The sequence below is a fragment of the Mustela erminea genome, chromosome 2, assembly GCF_009829155.1.
Source record: "Mustela erminea isolate mMusErm1 chromosome 2, mMusErm1.Pri, whole genome shotgun sequence".
Lineage (NCBI taxonomy): Eukaryota > Metazoa > Chordata > Mammalia > Carnivora > Mustelidae > Mustela > Mustela erminea.
Genome location: NC_045615.1, coordinates 20,560,413 through 20,581,232, shown reverse-complemented (window position 1 = coordinate 20,581,232; position 20,820 = coordinate 20,560,413). Strand labels below are relative to the sequence as shown.

General features: G+C 39.0%; 1 protein-coding gene across 6 annotated transcripts in view; it reads left to right on the top strand.

Annotated features, from left to right (window-relative positions):
* Nucleotides 1–13,954: 13,954 nt before the first annotated feature.
* The window catches only part of TTC29 (tetratricopeptide repeat domain 29), a 236,286-nt gene continuing 229,420 nt past the window's right edge, over nt 13,955–20,820 (top strand). Inside the window, exons 1-4 of one of the 6 annotated variants that reach the window (XM_032332461.1) lie at nt 13,955–14,102; nt 14,762–14,809; nt 17,965–18,013; nt 20,079–20,176. In XM_032332461.1, coding sequence (XP_032188352.1) covers nt 20,085–20,176 — 92 coding nt within the window. In that variant the 5' untranslated portion in view covers nt 13,955–14,102; nt 14,762–14,809; nt 17,965–18,013; nt 20,079–20,084. The other 5 variants (XM_032332463.1, XM_032332460.1, XM_032332462.1 and 2 more) reach the window with 5 other exon arrangements.

Here is a 20,820-nt window from a genome sequence, read left to right as displayed (position 1 = left end):
TCTAGATGAAGTGTAAAGTGCTGTGTTATTCCGATTGTTGGGATTGCTAGAAGGCCAACCTGAGCCATGAGAAAAGCACACCGGGAGCTTCAGATGGCAGAAAGCAGAAGAAGCAGTGATTCCAGTGGTGGGAGCCAGACTGACCAGGGTGCGGGGACCATGCTGTTCTCTCCTCAGAGAGGAAGTTAGTGAAAGATACACTTACACAGGGCAAGTGCTAAGATATGAGGGGTACATTAATGAAGTGAAAGGTGCAGGATGGTTGATGTGGATGATATTAGCAGTTTTAATAATATAGCTTGCTAATCAAAATGATTGTTCTTATCAGTAAGTGATAGTCAGATGACATGGAGACTATATTAATGATGTGATTTGAAAGAGTCTTGAGGAGCCCTCTCACCTTCAGATGGACCATTCCCATCTGTGAGACATAACTAATCAAAGTCCATAGGAGATAATGATTAGGAGCAAGGACTTGGAAGTCAGAAAGTTAACTGAAGCAATATGGCAGAACAGAGTATATGCTGCAAATCTGTGGGAGGCTTCACAAAGCTCTAGAGGCAGAGCTAATCCTAATCAGGCCTGAAACAAATTATTCAAACAGTAGAGTTAATATCTGGCAGGTTGGGACTGACCTTGTATGCATGCAAAGGCAACACAGTCTAGTCTGGGCAGTCAGAGCCAAAGTTTCTCAAATTAGCTATTCAGCAAAGGTAGAATGTTAATCAGAGCCTTAACTGCAAAGAGGAAAAATTAGCTCTGGCTAATATAAACAGATGCAATTTTATTAGAATCATATTGGATCCCTCAAAGAATATTCAGAGTTGGAGACCAAACAGGAAGCCTTGTCTAATACTCTAAATCCTGTCTCATAACTTGTCCTGTGAGTACTTTGATGTCAGAGGGAGTGTGTTGGCACAGATGCCCCACCTTGGCCTTCTAAATCCATCAGTGTTGGCCCTGGGTTCTGGACAGTGTTGCATCTGAAAATGACATGATGACTACCACCACTCTCAGCTCCTTGCCATTTTCTGCATGATCATTATGTCTTTGCAGGACTCGCTCCTGGTTCAAAGTCTGAAGCAGATGTGTCTAATTGGCTGAAACTGGCAGTATGTCCATATCCTCACTGCAAAGTAGTCTCAGAAATTAACTTTCTGAGCTTCTATTCCTGAAAGTTGACTTCTTGTAGTATGCAAGATTTCCCAAAATGTAGGTAGAAGATTCAGGTGTTGGGTCACTGAAAAAGAACAAATTCCCATTATGATCTACCACTCTGGCTGCCACTGTCAACATACTCCAATATTCCCATATTAACACATATTTTAAAAAAAATAGTTACTACCTTCCATGATACAATTCTCTTTTATACAACCAGAGTAATGATCATTCCATACCCAAAAGGAATCAACCAAAAGTTTCACCTGCCTCAGCATTCAAATCCAAGTCTGAGATTGTTCAGTAATATCCACCATCCCTCAGGTCCTGATATGATTTCATCTCAATATTTTGGGTAGATGAAAGTTTATTTATTTCTATAACTTGCCAAGCAAGACTGTATGAAAGTATGTACAAGTTTCCTTCTCCACTGTACATATTCTTTAATTTTTTCTAATGATCAGTTTATGTGATGGAATAATGTGAAAATGCATTTTCCAATTGGATACAAGTCCTTGGTATTCCCAAATATATGAGATAATTGTAGTCTTCTAATAACTTTAAATACTAGACACAGAGGTTCTGGAAGGCACTTCAGGGTTCCCCTTGGTTTCATCCATAGCTCTACTTTTTTCTTCTTGGTAGTCATGATCAACCATCCTATCAATATTATAAGCTCTATGAGGAAACCAAAACACCAGATAGCAGTCTTGGCTGCTCTAATTCAATGGAAACAAAATGTGTCCCTTAGTTGAATCATTTCCCCCTTTGGTACCAAGAGCTCTAACTCAGCACATGTTACTGAGAAGTAAATTTTTGCAAATGAAATATTAGTTATATCAGACAGTTCCACTTCCTATACTACCTCTTGGTTCTTGGACTCAAGTATCCTGCCTCTGAAAAACAGCACCATACATCGATTCCTGGTTCAGAGTACATACTGTATCCTGTAGCACAACATCCCAAACTTAGAAAGTAGTGTGTGTCAGCTGGAGCTCTAATTACACTCCCTATAGTCAGTGGTCTGTGAGTGCATTCTTATGGCTGCTGTGATGGATAAGACATTCTTAATTACTTGATAATACTAGAAAAAGTGTGATTATGTTACTACTTAAAATTGTTCATAGTGTGTGTCAGCTGAAGCTCTAAGTCTTCATTTATTTCCTTCTATAAGGTCCAGTGCTTATGGATAATAGATTCTGTGTAAAAGCAGTTAAACCATGACTATCAACAAACTCCCTTACAATTCATTTGCATTATAGCCATAAATAAGGCATTTCTAAGTTCAGAGGTGATGCTGCTATCAGAAGCATAGCCAGTAGAGAAGGCAAATCTATATACAGAATCCATGTCTATTCCAGTTAGGACGAAACACCACCACCTCTGTGCTGGAGGGAACAGAATATGACGAACTTGCTACTAGCTAGAAGATTGGCCCTTCCAGGACATGGTATCCTATCAGGAACATGGGGTTGTTTATTGCTGCTTGCAAAATGGGTTCTCAGCAGTAGCAAAGACCAGATCATCCTTTGGGACAGAAAGTGATTGTACTGATCCTATCCATGTGTTAATTCCATTCCTACAAGTATGATCACATTGCCCATAAATCATTGAGTAAGTGCTAGAATAAATTTACCTTAACTGCACAGGAAAGATGTCTACCTGGTTATTAAGAGCTTCTTCTGTCCACTCTGGGTCTATTCTAAGTAGTCTACCCATATAACTCTTCCCTAACTTCCATGTCAGCAATCTTGCCTCTTCCAGATCTCTGATCATTCAGGAAAACTATTAGACAATGCCCATATATCAGCATGGGCTCTTTCTCAAGCACCTTCTCTATCTGGGTAAAGTGAACAAGAGGATAGGCCATTCAGTATTCTGCCATTCAATATTCTGCCCACTGGGAGGGCTAAGCCAGTTGGGATTCTGACCTTGTGTATCATGACATAAAACACTGAAGAGAATTTAGGAAAATTTTTGGAAGTGTTGGTCAGGGTCCTTCAGGAGCTGATACAAAGATGATGTTGGTAATATGCAAGTATTTTATTTGAGGAAAGATTGAGAGAAAATAGGGAGGGAGCTGGAGAAGGCTAAAAGAGCCATCAGGCTCTGATGCCTTTCTGATCTCAAATAAAAGAGATGGAGAGAGAGGTTTTTGGTAAAAGTACCCTAGACTGCTAGAAGATTTGAGGAAACCATAGGGAATCATTAACCCAAAGTTGGCCTTCAGAGAAATCAAGAACAGGTTTGCTTTAGTTCCTCTGCTTTACCCATGAGAGGTGTGGGACCACAAATTTCAAAACACAGTAGTTGGGACCCGTAGTTAATTACACTCCCTATAGTCAGTGGTCTGTGAGTGCATTCTTATGGCTGCTGTGATAGATAAGACATTCTCAATTACTTGATAATCCTAGAAAAAGTGTGAATATGTTACTACTTAAAATTGTTAACAGAATCACTGAAATTATTATTTTTTAACACTTTGTTTTATAATATCCAAAATTCTGTCTTCCTTGTTATGTTATTATTTCATTGACTTTATATTTTCCTTGATGGTCCCTTATGTTACTTAAAAATCACATAAACCCATAATTTTTATTGTAATAAAGAGGGTCAAGATAGAGGTATTACCGATAGCCAATGATTGCTAACCTGGCCTTCGTAAGATGGCCCCTTCTGGATGGGTTACTCAACTCAAAGACCTGTTTCTCAGTTTTGCAGATCCAGAACCACGACTGCAGTGTATGCAGTGGTGATCAATCTTACTAAAGGCTTTCACCTAAAAATAACTAAACACACATGGTAACACATAAGCCAAATGCCAGTGCATTTGTAATGACAATATAATAATTAATCAATTAATTAATTAATTAATAGTGAGAATATAATTTCCAAAAGAACTTAAATATTCATGTTGGTAATCAGAGCACACCTTCCATCAATTTAGGAAACTCTACAAAGAGAAGAAAATTATACTTATGATTAGTAAACATAGGATATAAGGAAAGAAAATTAATTAAAATCATAATTTAGGAGATTAGCTTTGGAGTCAAGTAACCCAAGGTTCTTTGCAGAGTGTTCCTATAAGTAACCAATTTTACCCATAGAGAACTGATGATTTTTTTTACTTTATTTTTAAAAAATGACTATTTCAATCTTCTTGAGGGGCCTTCATAATTTTTCCATGTCCTGACTATGACTAATACTATCAAATCAATATCTATCCAGTTATAATCCCAAATATACTAAATTAATGAATATGTTATTGTGTGTTCAGTTTTTCATTGTCTTGGTTGGAGCTCAAAATTTTATATTGCTATATTGTTTTGGGGATGGTCTCATCTTCCACAGATCCATGCCCCTATATTCTAGAATTCATGTGTATCTAAGGGACCAATGTTTTCTGCCTTTCTATTCTCCTCAGTATACCTGGCACACCTCTACTCAGTTTTGAAGGCTCAAAAATCACATTTCAAGCACTATTGCCTGTGAAGTCTTTTGTGATTATTAAACTTCCACCCAGTCCCAGACAGCTGCATAGTCCCTCCTCAAGTTACCAAAGGCAATGTTATCTTTACAGCACTTGTCACATGGTGCTGTGGCCATCCATAGGACTGGATGATTCAGGAAGGCACATCAGGCATGATGGTCTGTGTCATACCAGGTTCTGTTAGAATAATTGGTTATGTAAACTGGCTGAAGGCAGGTAACTCAGAGGCGTGAATGCCTGGGAATTCTGTGGTCAGTATCATAGGAGAGTCAGATCTGAGTGCCAAGTTGGGGACCTTATAAAGGTAATGAGTCAGGAACAGAGAGAATTAGGAACAGCCTGGGGAGCAGAATAGGATGGCTAGGACTTAATTTATATTATCCAGTGATTAAGAAGAGAAGAACATCAGTTCTGACGGTGGTACAGATGGGTCACAGAACTTGAAAACACATAAACAGTTGTCCCTTTTGCATATCTGTCTTGACTTCTAGGCTGTGAGTTCGCTGTCATGATTTATCTTTATATTCCTACCCTAGCAGAATACATGACCTTTTGAAATGTTGAATGGATGGATGGATAGATGGATGGTTGTTTAGATGGTTGGATGAATGGATTTAGACTTTCAAATTTAATACTTAGCACTGCTACTCTTTATTTTCTTTTTTCGTGTGATACCTAATACAGTTTTTATGTATACTTTTATTTAATAAGTTGTTTTCCTATGAAAATGAACTGGAAGTTATTGTAGAATTTCACCAAATATGGTATTTGTCATCTGGCTTATAATACTCTTTGAAAAATATGATTATATTCTATAATTTTTTTCATGAATTTAAAATTTTCCATACAGTTAGATATACAGTTAGATATTTGTTCTTGGAAAATGGAAATTTTCATTTCTGAATTCATTGGGAAAATACTGATACATCTCTTAATATCTCAGAATGATATTTGTATATATAATAAACAGATATGTATGTCCACATGTGTGTTTATTATGATGTGCACACATAACTAAGGTTTCAAGAGATGTGACAACTACTAAAGCATATTGTTTTGTGGAAATTTGTTTACACTTGTAGAAAACATTGTAACTTTTTCCAGTGTGTGGAGACACAAAATAAATAAAATTAGCAAAAGGCATATATGTTCAAATTCAAACGGTATTTTTTTTAACTGGCAGATTTAGCAGTCTGAGAAAACAGAATGCACCAAACAGAACCCAAAGTAGAAAAATGTTGAAAAAAATGAGTTTTAATACCAACTACTATTTATAAGACATTATAAAAGAAAGTTGGCTCTTTGTATACTTTGGGATTAAAAACAATGTGGTTTGCATCCACTGAGAAAAAAAGCAACCAAAACTAGATTTAAAACAAAGGTAATATATATTAGATGTCAAGCAAGGTAACAGGTTTTCAAGTTAGGTCCTAAAGGCTTTCCAGCCTTCTTAGATGCTGATGGTTTTAAGGCAATTATTTCCCACACCCTCAGTTTTCCAATGCACCTTCCTAACATCAGCATGCTTGAGTACCGTGCCTTTAGCTTGCTGCCTCTCCTTTTCCAGCTCCCTTGCATTTTACAAAATCTTGTCAAACAGAGGGACAATTTGAGAACACATAGTTCAACAACTATGTGCTGATTATATTTGATTGAATCTTAAAAGTTATTTTTCTAGGTTCTTTTAACTGCAAAACACTTAGGGCAATTATAAGAGTGTTTTACATTTTGGTACAATCCATAAAAATGCTTTCCACTCTAAATTCAGTATGAAAATTATTACTTGCAAGCATCAATAAGCAAATGGCTTTTTGTTTTACCTTAGAATATCTAGTGCAGTGCACTGTTTATGTAAGATCAATAAATATTGACTAGATTTTTCCACCTAATTTATTTTACAAATAGGAAATAGTAAAACCTGAAAATATTTTATATTTTCAGCCAGGTTAAAAAAATGTGCATCATCATCTGACTATACAAATAGGATATTTTGGCCTCAATTTTTAAACTGATTTTATCAAATCTCTATGTAACAATAGAAAAACATACATAATTCTGTATGATCTTTAATGCAATTTCTTAATAGAATCTTAGAGTTTCAACCATGACTTTAGAAAACTTATAATGTTCTAAAATGTTCAGTGTGAATAATTTATATTATCCATAATTAACACGTACTAATTTGTGTTTTTTTAATTAAATTTTATCTCATTTGTAGTACTTTCTTAATAACTACGTTAAGTAACATTCTTCAGTTGTAAGTAAGAAAAATCAACTCTGGGTAACTTCAAAAAAATTAATTCATTGGAATGATTTCAGATGTTCACAAAATCATTGTGAAGCTGTGAAGAAGACGGGAAGGACAAGAAGAGGATGGATCCTGGGGCCAGAAAATAAGATCTGCAGTTACTCTCTCAAGGCAGGTGACAGCTGCAGATGTGACGAGAGACCATGATTCACGGCAGCCTCTACTGTCCAAAGAGATGCAAATACGCATTTTGGTTGGGTGTGCAGATTTCCACAAATTGTCCTTTGTGGACTTTGGAGTATCCATCCATCTAAACCCCCCAAAACCTCACTGATGGGAGAAAACTCCTGTGTTTTCATAAGATGTATATTGTCCCTTTTCGCTTTTATTTCTAGTACCCAGGCAGAGAGAGTGCCGCTATTTCTTGCTCTCCAGGTTCTATTAAAGGACCCATCAGTGTCGTGATCCAACCTGATATTCTACAAGACGGCAAGATAATTAATGTCCCTGTGAACTAACTTGCAGCAAAGAGCCCAAACTGACAGATTACTGAGTTGGAAAATAAACGTGCACTACTGTTCCTGCTAAGTAAAAGTAAATCTCTTCTGTTTTTTCTATTAATCAAAATATGGAGCTAGGGAGTACATGCTGCTTCCCACGTTGCTTTACCAAGAAGGCTCTATCATGAACAGCAGCACAATGATTACTCTTTTATTCTTAAGAACATAGATCTATTTGGTCCAATTAACTCGGGAATTAAACGGAAATACAGGAAGAATTATCACTCTTAAATTTCTCAAGTGTGAAATTCCCTCACGAATGTGGTATTACTTTTCACCTATGATTTTGGTTTGCAAATGTAGGGTTAGCTTTCAATTGATCCCAGGGATACCTGGAGCCTGGTATTCTCCCACTGGCCAAGATACAAATGAAATGTACTAACCAGTGACATTTAATATGCTTTTTAACATCTGAAATTCCTCTGAATGCACTCTGGACTAATCTACACTATTTATTAAAATATATAGATTGATAATCTGTACCTATTTTACCAGCTTACACAGCAGGCTTTGGGCTATGTGACCAGTGGGAAGTATAAAGACCATTTGTGAAAAGGGAATCCGTATATACCATTATGGGAATATAACTGGTATAGCCATTATGGAAAATGATGTGGAGGTTCTCAAAAAATTAAAAACTAGAGCTACCATATAATCCAGCAACCTAACTCATGGGCATATATCAGGAAGAAACAAAATCTGTATCTCAAAGAGATACTTATATTCTCATGTTCATTGCAGGATTATTCACAATAGTGAAAACATGGTAACAATCTAATCCCTTCCAGTGGATGAACAAATAAAGAAAATGTGACACACACACACACTCACACGCACACACACACACACACTCACACACAGGAATACCCCCTGAGCCACCCAGGCGCCCCATCACACACAGGAATACCATTTAGCCATAAAAAAAGAATAAAATCCTGCCATTTGCAACCACACAGATGAACCTAGAGGGCATTATGCTAAGTTAAATAAGCCCGAGAAAGAAAAATACTGTATGGTATCACTTATATATGGAATACTATAAAAAGCTAATTTCATAGAAACAATATAGAATGGTGGTTTCCAGAGACTGAGGGGAGGAAGAAATGGGGAGATGTAGGTCAGGGGTATAAACTTTCAGCTATAAGATGACTAAGTTCTGAGGATCTAATGTACAGCATGGTGACTGTAATTAATACTTGAAAGTTGCAGACAGTACATCTGAAGTTCAGCACACACACACCAAAAGAGTTAATTATGAGGTGCTGGATATGTTAATTACCTTGGTGTTGGTAATCATTTCACAGTACATATGTATATTAAGTCCTCATATTATACATTTTAAATATATACAGTTCTATTTTCCAATAATTTTTTCAATTATTCCTTAACAAGAAGGAATAATAATTACCCCCCCAAAATAAAGTATATATTAAGACTTAAATCTAAAAATAAACAAAAGATCCCTGGCACACCTTTTTTCTAGAGACGAAGGGCATCATGTACAAGGAAGGCCAAAACCACATTAATGATTTCTTGGCAGGAATTATCTGGGCAGGTCAGTGCTGGTATGGAATAAATGCCAAACGTTTTCAGGCTATTTTTCTTAATGCTCAAAATTCACAATCTAGGGGTTCCTGGGTGGCTCAGTCGGTTAAATGTCTGCCCTCAACCCAGGTCATGATCCAGGGTCCTGGGATGGAGCCCCATATCTGGCTCCCTCATATCTTTTCCTCCCCCTCTGCCTCTCTCCTTCTTTCAAATAAATAAACTCAGTTTTTAAAAAAATCATATTCTAAGGTGGAAGCCTGAAATTGACCTTCTTATGTCATATTCTTCTCTCCCAACTAAAGTAATATAAGGATACCTAATACTGTCCCACTGGAATTTGATATTTTCTCAAGATACATATTTTAGGAAGAGGAAATGAATATGTAACAGCCAACCCATACACAAATAAATGAATTTGATCCAAGTTTTTAGATAATTATATTAGTTAATTTGTCTATTATAAATTTAAGACAGGTAGTTTGGTGACTTGACCATATGATTTAATCGATGCCTCCCTGTCACTTTTCAGCACATTTTCTAGTTTTGTCCTATAATTTCCCTTCCTTTCTTTTCTGCCCCTTAAGTTTTCCTCTGTCTTACTTCCTTTAGCATTCCATTCCTGAGAAAGGTTCAGAAGCTGACAGATTGAGGCCCTTTCCTCCCCGAGATCCCAGTGAAATAAAAATGTACAAGTACCACAAACAAACATACTCATACCTGATGAAAATAAGGTAGTAGATGTCAGTGGATGAGAGTTAAAAAAAACAAAAAAACAAAAAAACAAAAACACAAAAAACGGTCTCATGATACACAGTGGAAGGGACGGGGGTGAAGGATGAAACGGGAGAGCAAGCCACAGTACTGGAGCAGCTGAGGACAGTCTTCCAGTAGAAACCCTGGAGTCATTGCTTGCCATCCACAGGGTTAAAAAAGAGCAAGGAAATGAGGACGTTGGCTGAAAATAAGGGGAAAAAATTAAGTCTGAACCTGATAAATTTAACCACTCAACCGCCTATTTAACACCCTCACCTCTAGGCAGGGAGCAGGTGCAGGAAGGAATACTTTAAACCATAACTCTTTCTTAAAGACTGAATGAATGTTCAACAGATAGTTTACTCTCTAGTGCACAGGTTGGTACCTCAGGCCTGGCTTCTTCTGGCATAGAGGGCACAGCTGGATAGCTGGCTCCCTATTCTGTAACCCTAAAAGAAACTCAAGGAAACAGGACTTGCCCATCTAATCCAGAGCTTTGGAAATTCTTACCCAAGGAGGAAACTTGGAGAACAGTTCCATTTAGACAACAATAGAGGAAACTCACGCAAGAGATCCAGTCTTTCTTTCTTACATATGAAGTGACGTCTTTAGGATTGATGCTGATGGTCCCTTATTATCCACCCTTTCTTATTTTCCATGGTTGTAGGATCTTGACTTTAAGCAAATCATAAAGCTACTCAAAGTAAAGATCATATTTTTAATTGCCCTCTAAGCTAAAGGTGGCATTGGGATGAAGTCCTTGCCAGTGGTATGTGTAGCAAGAAGGGATATAGTCTTCTTTTTGGAGAAAGCATACCATCATTCCCCTATGCGTCCTTCCTTCAGATAAAATACAGATATAAGCTTGGAAAGGGCCATTGTGGACAATGAGTGACCTTAGGAATGGTAACCATATATAGTGGAGCTGCAAGACCTAAAGAACTGAGAATCAGTGGAGTGCCATTCCAATTCTGTAATTTTTTTCTGTCCCTGGCAGCTAATTATATAATGCTAACTAATATAACAATAAAGAACATAAAGCTACATAAAAGAGAAACATCAGCATTAATAGAAAAAAATAATTTTCTAGAGAAAAAATAATTTAGAGGAAACAGGACAAAACTAATTCATATATTTAGAAATAATTGTACATCCATAAAAGCCTAATACATCCACGAAAGAATAAACTTTAAAAAGCTAACAAAGGCTAAGAAATATGACTTCTTGCACCCACAAGAAAATCAAAAAATACGGAAAAAATAATACCATCCAAAATGTCCAAATTTTAGAACAAAAAAGCAAAGAGAATGAAAGTGGGGAAAAAAGGGATAAAAAAGACAGATTTAGGTCTACATTTAATAAGCAAGAATCATAGAAAAAGAGAAAATGAAAAAATTTTTTTAAAATAGAAAACCATTATCTAAATTGGAGGAAGAATGTGAATACTCAGCTGACAGTTTCTACCAGAGAGTCCCCTGAAATTGCGAGCACAGAAAGAATTTTTTAAAATCCAAAAAATGCCTGAGTTGAAGGAAAAAAATAGGTCTGGAATAATCATTACGATCATTCACAGAGATCTGGTTCTTCTTTCATGCTAAGATCAAAGTTATCTGTTTTCTTAAAATTGAGCATGGCCATGTGACTTGCGACCAATGACATAGGAGAGGAAATGATGGGTATAATTTGGGATGGAGCCTTTAAAAGCTAATATGAAGTTTACTCTCTTCTTCTCTCTGTCACAAACCAACAGAGCTTTGGGCAAGAGAGTAATAATCCTCTCAGCATGGGTTCTGCTGTTGAAGACAGTATGGAGAAAATCCAAGGCTGACTGGGGATGGTTCTGAGTTGTAATCAGCAGATAAACTTTATCATTTTAAGTTACAGACATCTGCGGTTGTCACTGCAGACACAGATCTTATCACAAAATCTCATCAAAAGAATGAAAACTGGCAGTAGACTTCTCATGATTAACATTGGATACTAGGGAGAAAAAATCAATACCTTCTAAACTGAGGAAATGATAGTTAACCTAGAATGCCCAATGCTGGCAAATGACCAGGGGCAAAATAAGTACATTGTCAGACATGAAAGAATTCAAGAACTTTACCTCATATATCCTTTCTTTGGATATTCCTTGGGGATGTGTTCAGTAAAACATGATTCAGAGTAATTTTCATTGTGGAAGATTGTAATAATTGGGATGATTGAAGTGATGATTGAGATATCAGAAACACTTTGGAAAAAATTGTGGGGAGAGTAGTTAAGATGTACTGGTTTCCCCTAAAGGATTGTCATTTGCTTCTTTGTGTGCTGAGGTATTCTGAAAACCTTTTCTCCAGAGCAAAGATCAGAAGGGAGCACTCTAGATCTTATTAAGTTAGTATTAGCATTCAAGCTATAACTGTATCCTCTCCTACCTCACCAACTCTAGTGGGGGTGGGAGAGGAAGCAGTGAGAAGAATTACATATGGAAGAAACAGCTCGAGGAGCCTCTAGCCATCCTGTCACTCATTCTGTTAATTCGATAAACATTTTTGATCATACGCTATATACTAATCCCTATACTATTCCAGGGAATTCAGAGAAAAATAAAACAATCTCTGCTTTCAAAAAGCTCACAGTCTTTCAGGAGAGATTAGCTCCTATAAACCAAGACCCCTGCAAAGTGATACCCATTTCATAAAATTGATCTAAGAGGAAGGAGTATAGAGGGGGAGACATTAATTCTGCGTGATGAAAGGTGGGGTGCTCTAGAGTCCTGAATGTTTTCAGAAGGCCCTGAGTATACAAAGTTGCAGCTGAAGCTGGCATCCTCTGGTTGTGGAAAATAATCATGTTGCTTTTTCACTGAAGCCAATTTGAGGTTTTTCTGTCACTTGCAAACAAAGTTCTCTAACTGAATTCCCTAGCTCTAGGAAATATTATACCAAGCAGAAGGAGAAAGAGAATTAGTCAAAGAACTGCCAGTGAAAAAGCAGCAGGCAGAAGGAATAATGCAAAGAGGCAAGAAAAAGTCACCCAGAAAGCCAAACTAGGGAGAGCCTCATGTGAGAACGAAGGTGCATGGAATTCACAAACCTCTAAACAAGGGAGGCAGCAAGAGCGGTAACAGAATTCACAGAGGTCACAGTGGAGCTGTGTTAAGGTGATGTTTGAAAACTGGGAGCTGAATTCATGAGCTAGAACAGGCCTTACTGCCGTGGGGGGTCATGTGGAGCCTAGTTATGGGTCGTCATAGTGATCGGTTGCATGGATGATGTAACCTTCCTTGGTGGGAATAATCTCATATGTTGGTGCAGCAAATTAGATGTTGGAATGAAAAGTGTGGTTGTGGTTATGTTTGTACTCCAAACAGAATCAGTTTGTGGCTAATAGAATGATTTGTGTGAGCAATATTGCTGGGTCGCTTTCTTACGGTGTGTGACAGTAGGCACTGAATAAAAGCCTCACTTTACAGCACATCTGTATTTGGAGAAGTAATAAGCAACAATCCTCCCTCTCTTGCCCTCTATTCATATGAGGGAATGGGCAAGAAATCTCACTTCCTTCCAGTTCCAAGTGAAAGATGGGACGGAATGATGGGTTGAGATTAATAGGCTGACATTTAGTTAATGTAAATATAAAAACCGAGTTTCGGGTAAGAATTTTGAAAGTAATAGTAAGACAAAGTAATGCAGGAAGATTCTATGAAAGAGATCTTGAGTTTTGAGCTCACCACAACTCAAAATTGGGTTATCCTGCTGGAGACAGAATTGGGAAATGTATCTATGGAGGGAAAAGATGGGTCTGACTGCAACGGAGGCTGAGGAAGGAGGAAATGAATGACTTTCCTTAGCTGCATAAAGTGGCATCAAGTCCCTGGGGTAACAAAGCCAAGCTGAGCCCTTTTCCATCAGCCCCGTGGACAACAGGGAAATGTAGCCAAATATTAAGAATGAGGCGCCATGAAGGAAATGATTCAGGATGGCAAGCTGGAGACCTTTGGTCAGTTGAACTAATTTCTGAAAGCGGTCTAACTTCTGAACGCTGCCGGGTTTGAAAAGCCTGCTAGGTCTGGAGGCCACGCTCAGCCCTCAGGTGGCTCCAATCCGCTAGGCTCCGCCCCCGCGCCCGAGGACTCTGGAGCTGTCCCAATCCCGAGCCCCGGTTTAGCCTAGCCACGCCCCCTGGCCTGCCCCGCCCCCTCAGTAACCCGGACGACGCTCCCGCGTCCCCTCTCTAGGCGCCTGGTCCCCGCACCCCTGCCGGAGGAGGGGGCAGCACGGGCGCCCGGCACTGCCGCGGGTGGGGGACACACTTCGGCGGAACGGAAAACCGGAATTGTTCCACGGGCCAGTCCACCGAGGTTCGTGACGGCAGGGGCGAAGCTCGGGGCAGGACTTTCACAGCTCCTGAGAGAGGCGGGCGGTTCTCCCGGCAGTCCCGAGCCTTCCGTGACCCCGGCAGACCTTCCTCCCCAAGTCCGTGCACTCCGGCTCTAGCTTCGAGAGCAGAGGCCCTCGCCATTTATCTCAAGAAGTGAATAGAAGTAGGACCCGACATGGGCGCTGTTCCTGCTTCCCAGTTCACGTGACCCTCTGAGGGCGGTGGGAAAAGAAACAGGCGGAGGAGTAAGTTACTAGTCCGGTCTAGGGGTAGGTAGGCGCAGACACGGAACTGAGATGCCCTCGGTTTGCGTCACGTTAACTTCCTGTCTCATAAGAGACAGGAGGTCAGATTGTTAGCCCTAAGGTCTCATTTGTGTTGGAATATAGCAATACATATACCTAACTCGGATGTGCTGGCATTTCACTGAATTAGTGATTAGTTTCTCCTGTAGCGATTGCACTTTGAACTTAAAATTAAAAAAAAAAAAAGTACATTTAAACACATAGGAGGTACTTGATATTATTTGTATGAAGGAATCTTATTTCACAGTTTGGGCAGGAAGAGAAGTTATTCTATTAGCTAATTTTTAACTTTTTTCTTCTCTCCTTTGCTACTGTTATTGTTCCTGATTTTCAGGCTGAAGTCCGTAAGCCTTGGAGAGACCTTCAGCAGTAATCTCTAAAAGTAAGTGAACTGAACCACGCTCTGCTTTCAACCCTTTCCCTGCTTTATATTTTGATTTAACCATCAATAAATATCAGTTAGTAGAAAATGTATGATTTCTATTTATTTTACTTACCCACCTAATTACCTACCACTGTGTGCTAAAAGCATCTAAAAATGATGATTCAAGGGATAAACGTTTAGCGACTCTTTACACTTCTTTATGGGATTCTTTTAGTCTTTCAGGACTATAATTATTGATATTTTTTCTGTAGTTTTCTCTAATCTTTCATAGCAAAAGAGCTTATGGTGGTAATGTGAGCAGTTCTACTTCTTGTAAGTGATTTCGTTGGTGATAGCAAAATCATTTATTTTGAACTTTCCTGATGACAAATAATAAATATGTCTCCTGTGGTTTATTGGCTTTCTTATATTCCACTGTGATTGAATTCTAGAGAGAGTAGTCAGCCTTGGACATAGTCACTCCCCAAGTAGCCTCTGTCTATGCAGTGCTAGGCCTGCCCCGTTCCTCTGTGTTTCCTGATGAGGGCATCTCTGAGGATAGTGGGTGGGAGGATTACTCTTTGAAGAATTTTACTTGGGGGCCAGAAATTTAAACTCTCACCATGGGACACATACAGCCTGACCCAGCATTCTTAAACCTTTCATCCTGTATTTCTCCATTCTCATTTGTCTTTGCATGTGGGGGCCAAACCGTGATAGAAGAGCCAACCAGCAGATCAAAGAATCCACCAAATCTCTTCTGAATACCAACAGTGAAATGGCTTCAGGCAGCCTTTTGATCTTCGGCTCAGCATTCTTGGTGCCACATGTAGTGCGGCCCACTTGCTGGTACTGGGGGTGCTGCCTCTGGGTCCTCTTCACAGACTGCTTTCCCCTCAGCTCCTGGGGAAAAGCTGGTTTTGGTGCCAGCCAGAGAGGTGCCTCCCATTCTTCTGGCTCTGAACCCTTCTTGTGTTCCTTCAGTAGCACCCATCTTGTGTGATTTCCTCTGTGGTCTTGAGCCAGGAGAACACTGACGTAGCGCCATTGTAGAGGATGTGTTCCATTTCTGCTTCAGGCCTACGACAGTCACCCCAAATCATTAATCCCATTTCCCAAGTGGGAGCTCACCTAGGACCTGGGAACACTGCCTGGCGAACACCAGGGAAGTGATACAGCTCATATTAACGAAGAGCAAAAGGCTTTCTTTACTCTATAGGTATAACTGAAGTCTAAAATGACAGGCCCCTAAGCATGCTTGCATTTTTTTCTCAGTTATTTCCTCTTGACTGCTTCTGTATGCTAGAACGCACCAACTTCCTACTTTAAGAAAATTCAGCGTAAGACTGAACTTATAAAAAGAGATGGTGATTACTTAGATTAAAAAAAAATTGTTGCAAGAACCTTTAAAAATTTGATGCATTTCAAATATTATGTGCCATAACATTCAGCTTACATGTTACCTATCGTCTAAAACAAAATACCTTTATGTGGCCATGTAGCGATTGTGAAAGACAAAATCCCTTTTTCCAGTGGGCATAAGCAAGGTAGGATGTGGGGTTTAAAGCAGGGAAGGAGCCTGCTCAACTTCTACCCTAACTCCGAGCTTAAACTTTCCAACATAGATTGGTTGGGTGCTATTTATTATAACACTCAGTTAATAACTTTTTTTCCCACTTTATCATTCAGCTCTGACCACCCCCCATTCAGAGTTCGTGCCTTGAGGCTTGCCAGCAGGGCTTGCAATACTTACATTAAACTAAATTTAAGAGTAAAGGTGCTCCTGCTGCTAATGTTCTCAGATCAGAGGAGAGCAAAATGAAGGAACTGGCAGCTGAAACTTTAATGGTAGGAAACGACTCAGATATTGAAAAAAAATCACAGTTCATATGTGTGACAAAGAAGACATGTTTCTCTCCATGTATAACATTTGCATTTGATTTCATTAGATGCTTATATTTTCTAGCAAAAATTGTCTAACCCAATTAAACATCAAAAAGGATAAATTTTACATCACATATTGGTAGCCCAACTTTTGGGGTGGGGGCTTTTATACACCTTGTTGGCTGGATTCAGCTCTAGAGTTTGGTCCTTCTGTCTGTCTATAAGCAGACAAGCAGCTAGGTCTTTCTAGTAGTTGGAGAAGTTACAGGTACTGGTTCTCATTTTGAAGCTCCTTGGTAACTTTCAAGGGTCCTTGTAATTATGTAAAAGCCACCCCTGCCACAATGCCCTCGCAAGCAAAGTGGAACTCTCAGAACAGTCTTAATTTATAGAGGATGAAATGCCCCAACTGAACCAAACACAGTCCTTGTTTTCTTCCATCTGTTTAAAAATCCATTTTGAAATCCTATTAGGAATAGACAGATGAGGGTTAAGAACTGAGATGGCCCAGATTTGCTCTGTAACATAGAAGGCTCTAGAACATAGACTCTTCATAGTTTCTGTGAAGTAGGCTCATGGGAGGTGGGTTTGGGGGAGCCTTTGTTATCCTTTCAAGCCTGTACTTGAGATCTATCTTTATCTTGACCATAATTTCTTACCACATGTTCTGCATACAGTTATTATTTAATAAGTTGTGGTTTCCAGGTAACTCAACTAGTTAATATGACATCTGATTAGAAAAACAGATTTTTTTAATTACAAAAGAAGTTACTCTATTATGAAGTTATCACATAGGAGAGGACTAACATTTGCTGTTCACATGGTGTGTGTAAGCTATAACTATATTAAAATAAGTGGACTTGTTTCATGGATCATATCGTGCCCTGATACTCTGGGTAATACTAGGATTCCATAGTGTGTGAACCATGACACTGATCCTCATTAAAATTTTCTCTTTAATTATGTAAAAAAATTATTTTCATAATAATCTTCTATTTGTAAACACAAGACTGCCTGTTCCTACACTGGATTTCAAAAGGTTTTCCCTTGAGTCTTATTGTTCTTCCACCCTGCTTCCTCATGGCTTGGTAGAGGAACATGGTGCCTTGGCTGTCCACGGCTGGCTCTACCTCAGGTCTAGCCACATCTCTAGCTAACATCTCTACCTCAGGTCTAACCACATCTCTACCGCCACCTTGACCTCTCCCTAAGCAACTGTCCTCTCTCACTCAGATTTCATAACAACCTCCCAGCTGACCTCTCTGTTGTCTGCCCTTCTTCCCCTACAGTCTAAGCTCAAAAGAGAAGCCAGAGTGAACCTTTCCAGGTGCAAGTCAGGTAATGTCACTCCCATGCTCAGAATTCTCTAGTGGATTCTTAACTTCATCAGAGTAATAATCAGTTTTTACAGTTATCTTCAAAACCCTACACCATCGGAACACTCCCAAATTTCTCTTTAACTTCTTTGACTTTATCTCATCCTGCTCTTATTTATGCCTTTGCTACTGGTGAGCATTTGGATAATTTCTAGTTCCCTGCTTAATTTTTTGCTGTAGATCTTGTCATCATCTGACATTATATATATTTTGCATATTTCCCCTACATCCACCCCTATAATGTAAATTTTCTGAGATCAGAGGTTTTCATCTTTTTGGTCACTGCTATATCTTCAGCACCTAGACCAGAACCTGGAACCAAGTAGTAGCTCAATAAAATATCTGTTAAATATATTCAAGACCCAGGTTGATAGTGTTTTACCCTGAGTCACACAGGTAGTAATTATTGGAAGTAATGATTTAAAACCTAAAACAAACCTTTCACTTGCTTGGTGAGGGTAAGGATAGAGGTCAAAACTGGTGGACATGGTGGGGGAATCAAGAGGCTCTGGCCTTGTGGATGCCTCTCTAACCGTAGAAGTGTGCTTTCTTTTGCATCTGAAAGCTCTTGCAGCATGTGATAGTTTTTCCATTCTAAGTCCACAGACACATCCACACTTTTTCCTATTTAAGGTAAATTTTAGATAATTTTATTTTTTTAAGATTTTATTTATTTATTAGAGAGAGAGAGCAGTAACAGAGAGGAGGAGCACAGGCAGAGGGAGAAGCAGACTCTTCGCAGAGCAGCGGGCCCAACGTGGGGCTTGATCACAGGACCCTGGTACCATGACCCAGGCCAAAGGCAGATGCTTAACTGCATGAGCCACCCAGGCACCCCTAGATAATTTGATTTTATAGACCCACCTTCATTATTGCTCAGTTACCTTCCTCACTCTGACACATTGCATTTCCTCAAGATGGCCACAACAATATCTCTCATCCCACATTCTCTTCATACCATGTGGAGTTGATGCTCTCCCCTCAGTGGGTGAATCGATGTTCGTTAGCCTTGACTATGAACAGATCTTTTATCACAGTAGAAGGGATGTTATATGACTTCCAAGGCTGGACTCTGCAAGTGGCTATAGTTTCTGCCTGGCTTTTCTTTGGCATCCTTGCCTTTGGAGTACTGAACTGCCACTTGAGAAATCTGAGGCTGCTATGCTGTGCGGAAGCCCAAGCCCTACAGGTAGCTATGCGTGATGTTCTAGCAAACAGCCCAGTTAAGGTCCCAGCTAATAGTATTGAATATCACATATATGAAATAAGACACTTACAGATGATTCCTGACCCCCCACCCCAACACCCCTGATTTATCCCCAAGCTTCTGAGACTTCCCAGAAGAGGCTCAGCATCATGGTGTAGAGAAAAGCCATCCCGTTGCACCCTGTCCTAAATTCCTGACCCACAAAAAAGTGTGAAAGATAATGAAATGATTGTTGTTTTAAACAATTTTTTCTGGACCTCTGTTTTCTGAAGTGATTTGTTATACTATGGTAGCTGTGTGTCTCTTGGGGCAGCTGTCTGCTTGTTGAGAATCAGTCTTAGCACCCATCACTTCTAAGGAAAAGCCTTTATTTGTGAGTAAGAAAGTTTTTAGAAAACAGCAAAGTATGAGCAATTTTCAATTATTGATTGTAACGGGAAAGCAAAGCATGAGCATTTGAAATCCAGAGCTGTCCTAAAAATCTTCACTGTAATTGCAACCATGTCCCTTAACAAAACTCATACCAAAGCTCCTGATCGTCTGAATATTCAATGCATTTATCAGATTTTTCTCCTTATCCACTTGGTGGTAGAGATGCAGACAAGTAATAAATTGGCCAAAAGGCAGATGGTAGAAGAAAATAACGAGAAACAACCTGCAGAATCCACTCACTATCATTCCTGAATAATAGAGCTATAGCTCTACACAAAGAGGCATTCTCAGCTCAGATGACAGACTGTGGATCTCTAATAATGTCTTAAAGGAGTCTTTGAAGGATTCATTCTTTAAAATACTGTTTCTATATATATTTTTTTTGTAGTCTAAAATGACCACCCTGCCCCCGTTGCCCATGACACGCCCAAAGCTTACATCTTTAGCCAGGCAGAAGCTGCCGTGTTCCCCCAGAACAATTCCAAGGTATGTAACCCCGGTTTTCATCTCTTTTTCTATAGAACGAATTTCTTGTAGTGAGATATGTCAGTAGCACATCTCAGAAAACAAAATTGTTCAAGGATAAGAGTATATTGTTATATTCAGAATATTCAAATTTGCTATTTCAAAAGGATCAATGAGGCTCATTCAAATACTAAGAATTTATTTAGTAAGCTAGTACTCATTTGATTGTTTTATTACCTCTTCTAATTATATCGTGGTCCTAGGAAACTTTGGAGATATATTTCCTTTTAAAAACAGTAGCGGAGAACTGAAAGTAGAGGCTTTAGGAGTGAAAGGTGTACAGCTTCCAATCTGCAAGGTCCTGAGTGCCAATTTCTGTTATGGAGGGAGGAAGACACAATATCACTACTAGGGTAAATTGGCAGGCCAGATTTAGGTGCTGAAATGATCCTGGGCTAAAAATGCTTCATCACACTGCTGCTACATTGACCAGCTGCTGAGTTCCTAGAGTTGCTGCCCGGAAAGTATAGAAGAGAACAATGTGTTTTGTCACAAGTATTAATGAGGATAGTATTATTTAGAAGTTGCCATTTATGGTTTTATTGAGTCATAGTGATGCATATTATTTATTGATATAAATAATTTGCACATGTAGATTTGATTAT